This window comes from Etheostoma spectabile, chromosome 14, assembly GCF_008692095.1.
Source record: "Etheostoma spectabile isolate EspeVRDwgs_2016 chromosome 14, UIUC_Espe_1.0, whole genome shotgun sequence".
Lineage (NCBI taxonomy): Eukaryota > Metazoa > Chordata > Actinopteri > Perciformes > Percidae > Etheostoma > Etheostoma spectabile.
In genome coordinates, this window is record NC_045746.1 from 14,874,434 (window position 1) to 14,885,800 (window position 11,367).

At 39.2% G+C, this 11,367-nt stretch overlaps 2 protein-coding genes across 4 annotated transcripts in view; both read left to right on the forward strand.

The window, feature by feature from the left end:
• setdb1a (SET domain bifurcated histone lysine methyltransferase 1a) overlaps nucleotides 1–6,068 on the forward strand; it is a 7,706-nt gene extending 1,638 nt beyond the window's left edge. The window contains exons 3-10 of the mRNA XM_032535202.1: nucleotides 1,068–1,244; nucleotides 2,559–2,662; nucleotides 2,800–3,384; nucleotides 3,805–3,972; nucleotides 4,638–4,839; nucleotides 4,969–5,042; nucleotides 5,749–5,811; nucleotides 5,930–6,068. Coding sequence (XP_032391093.1) covers nucleotides 1,068–1,244; nucleotides 2,559–2,662; nucleotides 2,800–3,384; nucleotides 3,805–3,972; nucleotides 4,638–4,839; nucleotides 4,969–5,042; nucleotides 5,749–5,807 — 1,369 coding nt within the window. The 3' untranslated portion in view covers nucleotides 5,808–5,811; nucleotides 5,930–6,068. The remainder of the gene's footprint in view (nucleotides 1–1,067; nucleotides 1,245–2,558; nucleotides 2,663–2,799; nucleotides 3,385–3,804; nucleotides 3,973–4,637; nucleotides 4,840–4,968; nucleotides 5,043–5,748; nucleotides 5,812–5,929) is intronic.
• The window catches only part of clk2a (CDC-like kinase 2a), a 21,634-nt gene that overhangs the window by 3,410 nt on the left and 6,857 nt on the right, over nucleotides 1–11,367 (forward strand). Inside the window, exons 1-4 of one of the 3 annotated variants that reach the window (XM_032535199.1) lie at nucleotides 7,202–7,497; nucleotides 8,709–8,896; nucleotides 9,045–9,327; nucleotides 10,970–11,060. In XM_032535199.1, the coding sequence (XP_032391090.1) occupies nucleotides 8,709–8,896; nucleotides 9,045–9,327; nucleotides 10,970–11,060 (562 nt within the window). In that variant the 5' untranslated portion in view covers nucleotides 7,202–7,497. Of the gene's footprint in view, nucleotides 1–7,201; nucleotides 7,498–8,708; nucleotides 8,897–9,044; nucleotides 9,328–9,506; nucleotides 11,061–11,367 lie in introns of those variants that run through there. The other 2 variants (XM_032535200.1, XM_032535201.1) reach the window with 2 other exon arrangements.

Consider the following 11,367-nt stretch of genomic DNA (forward strand, 5'->3'; position numbering starts at 1 on the left):
GTGGGCTCAATACTGCTACCTAAACGTTTTCAAAGTGAAAGCCCCTTCCTTCAACTATTAAATTAATCGCCAACTATTTTGATAATCGTTTAATTGGTTTGATTGTTTAAAAAAAAAAAAAGATTTCTCTGACTCCAGCTTCTAAAATGTGAATATTTCTAGTTTCTTCTCTCTTCTCCTAAACTGAATATCTTTTTGTTTTGGACAAAACAAGACATTTGAGAATGTCATTTTGGGCTTTGGGGAATACTGATCACAATTTTTCACCATGTTTTGACATTTTTATGAATCAAACAACTAATAAATTAATCAAGAAAATAATCAACAGATTAATCGACTGAAAATAATCGTTAGTTGCAGCCCTCATTCCATTACTTCAATCTATGCCTCTTTCTTGCAGTCCACAGACAGACCCGTCTGGGGTTGCAGGGGGATCGGCTTTTGCCTCTGTACCACATGCCATCAGCTATTTTTTGATCTTGGTCCTACTGCTCTTTTGACAAAACGGTAACTTTAGGTCATAGAAAACGGGACTTGCTGTTTTCCTGCTGTCTTGATCAGTTAGTTGCTGGTGTAACAGACTGCTGTCAGGGTCGGTTAGTTTGTGTTATTGTGTGCCATTATTTAGCGTTAGCAAAAATAAAAATGAATGTATGCTAGCTGCCAGTGTACGTTACCTGCACTGTGTCCTATGGGACGAGCGTTGTTCGGCCTGATGCTTTTTGAGACCACCGCTGGCTAGTGCTGCCTGCTCTCGTCCACTTTGCAGGCGAAGCGCCACTAATCTCGAACAAGCCTATGCATGTTGTGCTGTTGCTATCTTTCGTCCCAATCACTCATGGTATTAGCCATTAGTTAGATTGTTAAACTTGGGCCATATTGTAGATGCCAACTCTTAACAACTGACTCTGCTATGACTATGCTATGACATTATATTATTTAGTTGGCAATGTGCATAATGAACAACAAAATGTCCTTTAATACTAACAATATAGGGAGTGCTGCCCCTTTAACAGCAGCACCCCTGTTGTACAATTTAACACATATTTTGAAACCTTGTATGTTGCAGTGGTTATGGAGGGGGATGAGATGGAGATGAGCAAAGAGGAGCTCCAAAAGTGGATCAGAGAGAAGATAAAGAAGAACAACCTGATCTCCACAAATGTGCTAGAGAAATACAAGCTGCTGCAATCTCTGCTGGATAGGAGGGAGAAACAGGCTGCCTACCTCCTAAAGCTCTGCGAGTGAGTGTTATATCTACTCATATGCTGTCCTCACCTTTTGTAAAAGGACCTTAATTAGCCATTTTGTTCTGTTTGATTATCACAGTATTGGTTTCGGTACCATACCTGCCAGAACTCGCGTTTTTTCGGGGTTTCTCACATTTTTTTAATCCTATCTCTCGGACCCCCCCCGTTTTGTTATTTCTCTCAGGGAAACTCCCGTAATTTGCATGGCCCAAACTCCTTTGTAAATAACCGGACCAATATGTTTGTCTAATGTTGACCGGTTGCCAGATCTTGTATGAAACACACCCTAGTCACACAATCCACACACCATATACAATGTTCAACCTGTTTGTCACATCAACCTGGCAACCTATTACCCAGTTGCGCAGTTGATCTATGTGCAAGCTTCGCGGAAAGTTTAGACCTGAAAGCAAGCCGATAAAAATGGTAGGTGAAGGCGGTGTTCCTCAAAGGAATCAAAATATAGCTGTAAATTTTAACTGTGTTGGACAATTTACATGCATCTTACCTATTTGTATCAACAAACTCCATGCTTTTGTAAGGTGTGTTGCATTGATTTTGAGGTAGTTGCACGGTGGGAAAAATTGCATTACCCGGCACATTAAAACACAGCGGCACCATCGCACAGAAGAGGCAGATAAGGACACACGATTTCATCCTTCAAAATAAACCACACCAGTTTGGCTTCAAAGTACACTCCGTCCAAAAGAGCACTGAGAGCAGCTAAATTAACTACTAAACTACAACACCAAAAAGTAAGGACATATTGATGTTTACAAATCATACCAAAGAGAGACAGTTACTGATACTCAAGGGATTATAAAAAAAAGATTAAATGTGTTTGTACCAAAGTGTTAAAAACTTACAAATTTAAAATTACAAATAAAAATATAAAAAAATTAATAAATTAAGTTATGTTTTAATTCATATTGCAATGTAAATACTACACTTAACACTTACAGTACACTTAACAGTACTTTTCCACCGAGCGAGCTCCTTCCATTTATGATAGTTTCTGTACACGATCTTGTACCTTTTGCGCTTTCTGTCGTTTTCAACATGTTTTTTTTGAGGAGTGTTCATATACAAGCCAAACCATGTGGTCGTAGGTGACTTTAGGCAGATTGCGAAGAGACTTGGTCCAGCAGTATCTATTGGGCTCTGCCGTTGTAAAAAGCCAACCGGAAGAGCCCTTTTCCCACTTGAGACGTTCTTCTGGTCTTCAATTGTTGCGTGCCAATAGTGAATATTTTTCTGTACAATATTCTTCCCTTGATTCACGTTGTCTTTGCTGTTGATGTGTTTCAGGTCTGTGTCAGCATGTGAAGCGATTGTGAGGAAACAGTACTCTTTGCTGGGGTGGCAATACAGAGACACAGATTCTGATGAAGATGATGATACAAAAGGCTCTGGTAAGATACAAATGGTTGGGTTAATAAACCATGTATTCTGGGTATGTCTGTGCCTATTGCTAATTGTTCAGTTGTTGTCAACCATGCAAACTCTCCTGTTTTAGTTTGTTTGACCTGAGCTTTCTTTTTCTTTGTAGGAAATGCCATTCCCCGCTCTACTACTAATGGCCCTACTCCTCTGTTACCAAAGCAACAGGACAAAAGGAACATGGCAAATGGCAAAAAAAGCTATATCAGTCTAAAGAGAAAACCAGTGGTGGTCTTGACCAGAATTTCTATGTCTCAGATCAGTTCTTTATGTCCTCCAAGGCCTCAGAATCACAATTGTGAAGATGACTCCTTAAACAATTCGGACTGTAATGTGCAGTGGGAACCACTTGAGGTATCTTCTTATCCAAGTGATTCTGATTATTCTATCTCAAGTGATAAGACTTGGTCAAGCAAGAGGAGAAAAAAAGATCAAAAGAATTCAACATGTACCAGTGATAAAGCACCTCAAGCCAGCACAAATACAGATCCTGAGAGCAACGTAACAAAAACATCACCTCAAGCCGGCACAAATACAGATGCTGAGAGCAACGTAACAAAAACATCACCTCAAGCCAGCACAAATACAGATGCTGAGAGCAAGGCCACAAAACCATCAAAACTCCAAGCAAGTACCATAACAGATGCTAAATGCAACATCACGAAAACATCAACAATGCCAGCAAAAAGCAAGGGTAATGGCCACAAACACACAAAATACAAAAACATCGCTCCTGTCATAGAAAATGTTATTTTGTCAGCATAGTTTAGCAAAGTTCATGTACATGTCATCTGCATGTCATCTGATGCAAAGCAGTAGTGTAAATCCTTAGCAGTTTTGGTTATTTTTTCTGCAGATTCTTAGTGATTTAAAAATGTCCTACCAAACAACAACAAATTACAGTATAACAGAAAGTGAGATAGGAAAACTTGACCTTGCTAGTCCATGTTTTGTAACCTAAATTGGGAGATTGTTGCTGCTAATTGGACCAATTACAAATTACTTAACAACACACACCATAACAGTGTGTTTGTTTTAAGGGTGTCCGTGTTGGTGGATATTTAGATCACCTAATCAGTTTTGATATTAACATAGTGTTCCTTTCCACTGACAGCAACACACCCTGTGTGCATCGTCACTACTCTCTGCCAAACCACTGACAAAGATAGCAAGACCCCTCCTAGCGTTCCACCAGGAGTGCTCAAAGTGAACATGAGTGTCCTGGCCAGAAGGAAGGCCATGAGCTGGCAGCAGGGTAAAATCTTGGAAATAGTGACAAAGGGTAAGAAAAGGAAAAAAAAGATCTGTTCGGCACAATACAGAATACTTTCATTCACAACTTGACAGGTATTAGTCTGTAAAATGGGCTCTTATTATGCAGTTGTCCTCCAGTTAGCAAAAAATAGGTTTGTAGTTTTAGCTATCCAGTCCCATGTTCAGTGAAAATCTAAAGGTATATGTTTTAACTCAAATATTGCTTTGCCCCTGTCCCTGAGTCAATCTGCCTCAGAACATGTGAACATGGTAGATGGCAAATCTGGACAAAATAATTTGTAACTTCCAGCGTAGATGTAGAACGTATAAAATGTAAACGCTGTACTCTTGGAAATTTGTTGAAGGCCAACATTGTAGGGCCCTTTTCATCAACAGAATTACCAACTATCTCAAAATTCTTGAGTGTCGGCCAAGTTTGTACATTATCACTTATCTTTTTAGGGTTTCAGCACCACTACAACTACCACTACATTTTTCTTTTCAAATATATATCGGAATTTTGAATTTTTAAATAACCAAATATTTGTATCGGTATCAGGCGTAAAAATCCTTTATCGCTCGGGCCCTACTGAAATGTAGCCGTCACAAATTACTGATGCAGAGATATGTCATTGTTTAAAGAAGGCTTTGCTTAGTAGAAGTGTTTTTTGTCTTGTCTTTTCTTTTTTGCAGAAGATGGTAGGTTGAAATACAAGATTAATTTTGAGGAGAAAAAAAAGACCCTATTTTCTGGCCACCACATCGCCTTTGACTACATGCCAAAGATAGATGAGCTGTTTGTCGGTGCTCGTGTGGTAGTCAAGTTTCAAGATAAAGAAACACGGTTCTGCCCTGGTGTCCTGGCAGAGCTCCCCAGCAGAAAAAACCGCATGAGGTTTGTGTAATGGATAACTTTTAAGATGAAGTCTGTGATAAATGTGAATAAAGTCACAGTTTTCCTGGATAAAATACAGTTTCTTAAGCCCAAGTATTGTTTGATTAAATACATGTGATCATTTTCTAGGTTCCTGGTCTTCATTGATGATCACACGCCAGTCTATGTTGGTTTACCTTTACTTCACCTGGTGTGCAGACCATGTAAGTTTGGGTGTTTTCATTCACACACACACACACATACACATACACACGCCGGCTATTTATTACAGACTCAATGCCGTCTGATCTGAAAGAGGTACATTCGGTCAAGTTTAGAAAATTGTATGGAATGTGTTTTTCCTATTTATGTAGAATTATAGTTTGCTCTTCTGATTTAAAATATGCGGCTATGGTAGATGTTTGTGATTGGTTTGGCTATGTAAACGCCGTCTCTTTTATGTAAACAAGTGCGTCACTGGATTGACCAACCCTGGGTTGATTGAACTAGTTGATAACCACCGTCATGAGACAGGTTATGCTGGACCGCGGTTTTTAGGGTTAGTGAAGCTGGGTAACTGAAAGAAATCCAGAATATGTCGATCTTGATTTGTAGTACAGGCCTCAAGACCCTAAATATGCAGCAGCTAAACTGAATTCATTCATCCTTACTTTTATTTTATACATCTAAATGTCCTCTGTGATTTTAAAAAAAAAAAGAAGAGGAAAAAAAAAGTGCCATCAATATGATAATGCAATAAATGCCAAAGCTCACTGACAACAGTGCACTTGCAGCAGTTACATATGTCAACGTTGCCGCAGACCCAGTAATATAAGGCGTTTTTTGCCATCAGTAGGTTGGCACGCCTGCCAATGATAGAAATGATAAACTATTACATTACATTTATTTAGCTTATGCTTTGATCCAAAGCAACTTACATGCATTCAGCCATGAAGATAAGTACGGAACCGCATAATGATACATTTTAAGCAGGTGACCCAAATGAAATCAGAGCCAAATTCTTGTACCTGTCTAATATTTGTCCACAATACCTTTTATTACTCTTCCCATTAAGCAGAGTAACAGACTCGGTTTTGTTTTCCTGTGACAGTGACAGACCCTTTGGACGATATTCCAGATGGCATCCACAAGACATTCATGAAGCAGTATCTAAAGGCCTGGCCTTACCCACCACAGACTCAGTACAGGATTGGACAGGCAGTTAATGCAGAACTTAATGGAGTCATGCAGAAGTGTGAGGTGCAGGCCATCGACAGCAGCTTGATACAGGTTGTTGTTGAGGTCAGTATCTGTCAACATCATTCTTTAAACTATTTCCATCTGGTTCTTGGTTTGTTTTCCCTGTTATATTTATTTAGATTTGGAGACTCATAGTAACGTGTGTGTCATCAATCTTAGATGGATCAACGTAAGGTGTGGATCTACCGAGGCTCCACATGCTTGGAACACATAAGTAATGCGAAGGGGCTTTTTGAGTCAAAAAAGAAGGACGAGCAGAAGAAAAAATCTTCCACAGTTAACAGTAAATCAAAATCTAGTGTTTAGAGAACTGGATCCTGTGTTCCAAGATGGTACCCAATGCATCCATTGAACCTTGCTCACCAAGCATATACTAATTTTAAAGATTTTAACTGCTTGTTGTGAATGTAAACTGTTCAACTTTTGTTTGAATAATGAATGAATGAATATTGAATATCTTTCTTACCGTACATTGTTCGAAGTGTATTTGTATTGTAGTTTTTTTGTTCTTAAATACAAATGTCTTAATTTCTTAAGACTTTTCTAAGTTCATTTTTAAATTGATAAAAGGGTGTACATGATGAAAATAAAATCACTTTCAAACATTTTATGTTCATACAAGGGTCCATATACTTAATACAGAATCAGTTATTTTAATCAAAAATATATATTTGAAATGCATTGTTTTCTTTAATAATAAAATGATTTTAAGTGGAAATCGTTAAGATTTCAGGCCTCTTTGATTTACAATTTCTATGTAAATTATAAATGTAATTGTGCTTAGAGTGTATCAGTCTGGAGAATCTTGTTGTGGGTACATGAGCTTCAAGTCTTTAGAATTGTGTGCACAGTTCCATTTTGTGAATAAAATGGAGAAACAAAAAAAATGTAATACTGCATATTTCCGGGAGATGTCACGCCAGGCACTCGGTAATACTGAAAATATATAAATATTGCAATACCTCCTGCGGTAGATATTTACTTAAAAGATATTTATTTAAATGAAAATATTCGAGATTACATCTTTAAATAAAAATATAATGATCGAGCTAAAGATATCCTTCAGTCACAATGTATATTAACTAAAAACTTGGCGAACACACCATTTTGATTGTTAAATATGATTTAGTTGACTTGCATCAGGTTCAGTGCATTGCGCTAGCTAGTGATCTGCGGTTGTTAGTGTAACGTTACGTGCAGGACTGTATTAACGTTACTTCCTCGGCGCAGGGAGGCGTAGAACCACCAGTATGAACCAGAACTAGCGTACAGCAAAGGCAGCAGGGGGGAAAAAAAAAAAGCTGGCTCCTTGTGGCAGCAGAGCTTTGAACATCGGGCTAGTGAGACGGTAAAAGAGAAAACTGGAACGCAACCACGGATTTCTTGTGGGACAAACGTACAGGCCTCGCTGCTAAAACGGTAACGTTAAATGTTAAATGCTGTTAAGCAAGCCACAACCCAAAAAAACGGTCCGTAGTACAGAAGCTAGGGGAAAGTATCTGTTTTGCTAATTGACAAACGTAGCTAGCTAGCTAGCTAGCTAGGCTAAGATGGCGGTCAAAGTATTTACATTAGCTAGCTAGCTAATGTTGCTAGCAGAACATAACACCCAGTACGTCGCTCATTATACCAGCAGGTTCTGGTTTAAAGCTATTTTGCTGGTAATATGCTGGTGTTTGATAAATATTTAGCCGTAACGCTAGTACTTAATGTCACAGAGCTTAACGCATCGTCTTAAGGTTAGCTGCATGGTAGAAGCTGCTTTACCGTTAGCATTAGCTAGGAATTGGAAAGTCTGTTTTGTTATGGATGGGTTAGCTCAGTTAACGTTAAAGCTTAACAGCTACTTGATAATGGAATAACGTTAACGGTATCAGTTAGCTACGCTAGTCTTAAATGGACAACATTACAGCCAATTAACGTTATCTAGTATGTTTACAATCGTTTGAAGCTATGTTTACACATATCTGCGGTGAGTTGTTAGATAATGCAACAGCGTTATACGAATACTTCACCGGATTTAATTACATTTCTCCGTTCACATAACGTTAGGTCGAGCCCTGCTTCAACCGTTGTCTGTCTAGCTGCAGCTATTTTTAAACATATTTATAGGCTTTATCTGGATCATCGTCAAAGTTGGTGTTGAACTGTGTGGTTCTGTGGTTGTATTCAAATGTAGATAACGTTAGGTCTCCTACACAACCAAGTTAAAAAAACGAAACAAATTTGTTTCCTAAGTTGTTGGTGCGTTTAATGAGCCATGTGTTTTTTTCTTCAAAGGCACCTTTTTTGAACAGTGAAGTTAACGTTTATGTCTTCACATGCACTAGAATGCGTGTGATTTAAAAAAAAAAATGCTTATTCAGTTCGTTTTGATCCAATGTGTTTCTGTGTTTATTACAATTGTTCCTCCTACTGACTCTTACAACTATACATCCATGTCTGGCAATGAACAGCTGTCCTACTGATGGGAATATTTGGCAAGAAAAATTGTGAACAGATGTAAATGTAAAAAGGAATCTCCCAGAATTATTCCCTGTGGTTTTTGGTTCAGATGTATTTCCATGAGCTTTTAAAGGGTATTATATGGAACAAATATTAATGTTTTGTTTGTCCCAATAATCCTCTAGATGCCTCACACTAGACGGTATACGTCTTCGGACAGAGACAGTAGAAACAGCTACCAAGATCGTTACAGAGACAGAGGGCGAAGACACCGGCACAGAAGATCGCCTTCTTACTCCTCCAGCAGTGACAGAGACCGAGACAGACGGGGACGGGGACAAAGACAAGAAGGAAGCTTTGTGCGCTCAAGGAGGTATGTTTCTGTGTATAGTGAGATTAATTTGGTTTGTTAAGCTCTAATTTTACCTCTACATTTCAGTACCAACTCTGCAGATTTTTTTTGTGGGTTTAGTTTGTTGCCAGTCTTTTGTTTTCAACATATGCCTCTGTCCTGATTCCAGTCGTAGCTATGACAATCGCTCTACGGAGAACCGGCCATTTGACCGAAGATACGAGGGATACAGGCGCTTGGATCAGAGCCGAGATAAAGACCGCGACAGAGAAAGGGAGCCACATGGACCAGCTGAAAGTTACTATCCACGCGACTTCTCCCCAAACATGTATGACTACCGACGTGGCCGCGAGAGGGGTCGTGAACGGGACGAGTCGTACCGGCGGAAAGGCAGCAGGCGTAAGCACAAACGAAGGCGGCGTAGAACCAGGTCCTATAGCCCATCCTCCTCGGTGAGTACAGCCAGTCCTGAGATAGTGTTGTAACTCTCCTCATCCTCTCTTCTTCCATCTCTGTCTCTTCCACTCAGCTCTTTCTGTCTCTGTCTTTCTCTAACCACTTCTTTTCCACAGCCCCTGGAATTGGTAAGTAGTACAATCTTTATGATTTCTTTTTCCTTTTTTCAGAAGAGTTTTGAAACTTTTTTAGGTGGGTTTTGCTTAAGTAGAGCTCAATAGTGACCGCCCACTTTTTGAACGGCTTTGGTTCCGTAGCTGATTTTCGTCTTTCAATATCTCCATTAACATTTCATAAAAGGCTTATATAAAGAGTTTTAAGCCATGAACCAATCCAGCCAGCTACGAGAAGAATCGTGACCATAAAATATTTGATTTGGTGAAAAAGAACATTTTCAAAATGACAAAGGCAAAGGTACAAGACCGTGTGCATAAACAATCCTATGCATAGCTTTTTGTGGGTGCAGTAAACATTTTCATTGCCACAGCGAGCTCCACCAATCAGAGATGTTGCTGTTTTAGCATTGTGGGTAGTGTAGTGCTTCTCCATTACATTGTGAATAAAACATTCTTTTTGTAAAAAGTTGATTTCATACGGACTTGTGGCTTCTACATGGGCATGGAACATCGTTTCACAATCTCATAGCTCGTGGTAAGTCTACCTTGGATGGCTAATAATCAAAATCTATTTTCACTTCTGGAACCACACTGTTGAGCTCTATGGGCATTTTTTTGGCAGAGCATTTTCATTTTTATCCAAATACTTTTTCAGTATTTTCATTAATGATCAACCACTTATTCTTGAAGCTCTTTAGATACACGCCCATCACAGCTTTCTGACCTTTTCCTTTTGAAAGTCTAGTTACACCTGGTCACTACTCACAATTTGTGTCCGTGGTCCTGCCTTTCATAACATTTTATATTGTATGATGTTAGTTCTTTTATAAAAAGCCTAAAGGCCTGTGGTAAAAGTTGGTTGGCCACTGAAAAAAAGTGAAAATGTTCTTCCAAGCACTGTGCAAAATTTAGACTTAAATAAAACACATTTTTGTTAGAATTTGACATTTAAACATGGCATTTAAAATCTCTTAGATTTTTGAAAAATGCATTTTTGTGTGGATTATTTTCAACCACATATTACGTAGTATACATTTAAGTAAGCAGGGGATAGAATTTGATGTAGTATATATGTTGGGGTTATCTTTAAATATTTCCTGCTTGATTACATATGGTCCTCCATTTTATTTTCCATAAAAGTCAACCTAATAAGTTTTGAGTTATATTACTGTTTTAATTGGTTTTTGCGTTGATGAATGGATATGCCAGTTGCTTCCTTGTTTGTAAGCAGCTGTGGTTTAAAGGTAGAGGGGGGAGAGGAGCAGAGGACAACATGTAATCTTTGACTTGTTCCCTTGCACTATATCCCTATCGTTATATATTTCCTTCACGTGCTGTCATGCGTGAATCGCCCCATGACCACCAAACCCACCTACAACCACAACTACCACCAACACCACCCTCCTCTTCCCTCCTCGTCTACCTGTGCGGCTTGATGAAATGGCTGCGGCTGCCCCTGAAAACCCCCTGTTCCCTCTGGTCGTGTCGTGACCTGCTGATGGCGGTTTGGGTGTGAAAACAGCGGAGTGACAGCCGGACGAGGGCACTGAGTGTGAGGGACGACGAGGAAGGGCACCTGATCTGTCGGAGTGGGGACGTCCTACAAGAGAGATGTACTCACTGCCACTACTCTATCGTAACCATTCTCCATATGAGTATTAAAGCATAGAGCATTTACATGACATGGGAGTGCCTGATGATGGTGATGCCTTGCTAGAATGCTCTTCGCTCTAGCTGAAATAGCAGGGTGCATTGCAAGAGGGACTTTAGATACCTTCTCCTTTTTTGTTCTAGGATTTTAAACTGTGGAGCATTTTCTATGTTTCACAGGTTACTTGACTTTCCTAAACATAGAATCCCATTTGCAGATGTTTGTCTCTGTTGCATTTCAGATTAAAACTCAGTTACAGTTCTAAATCT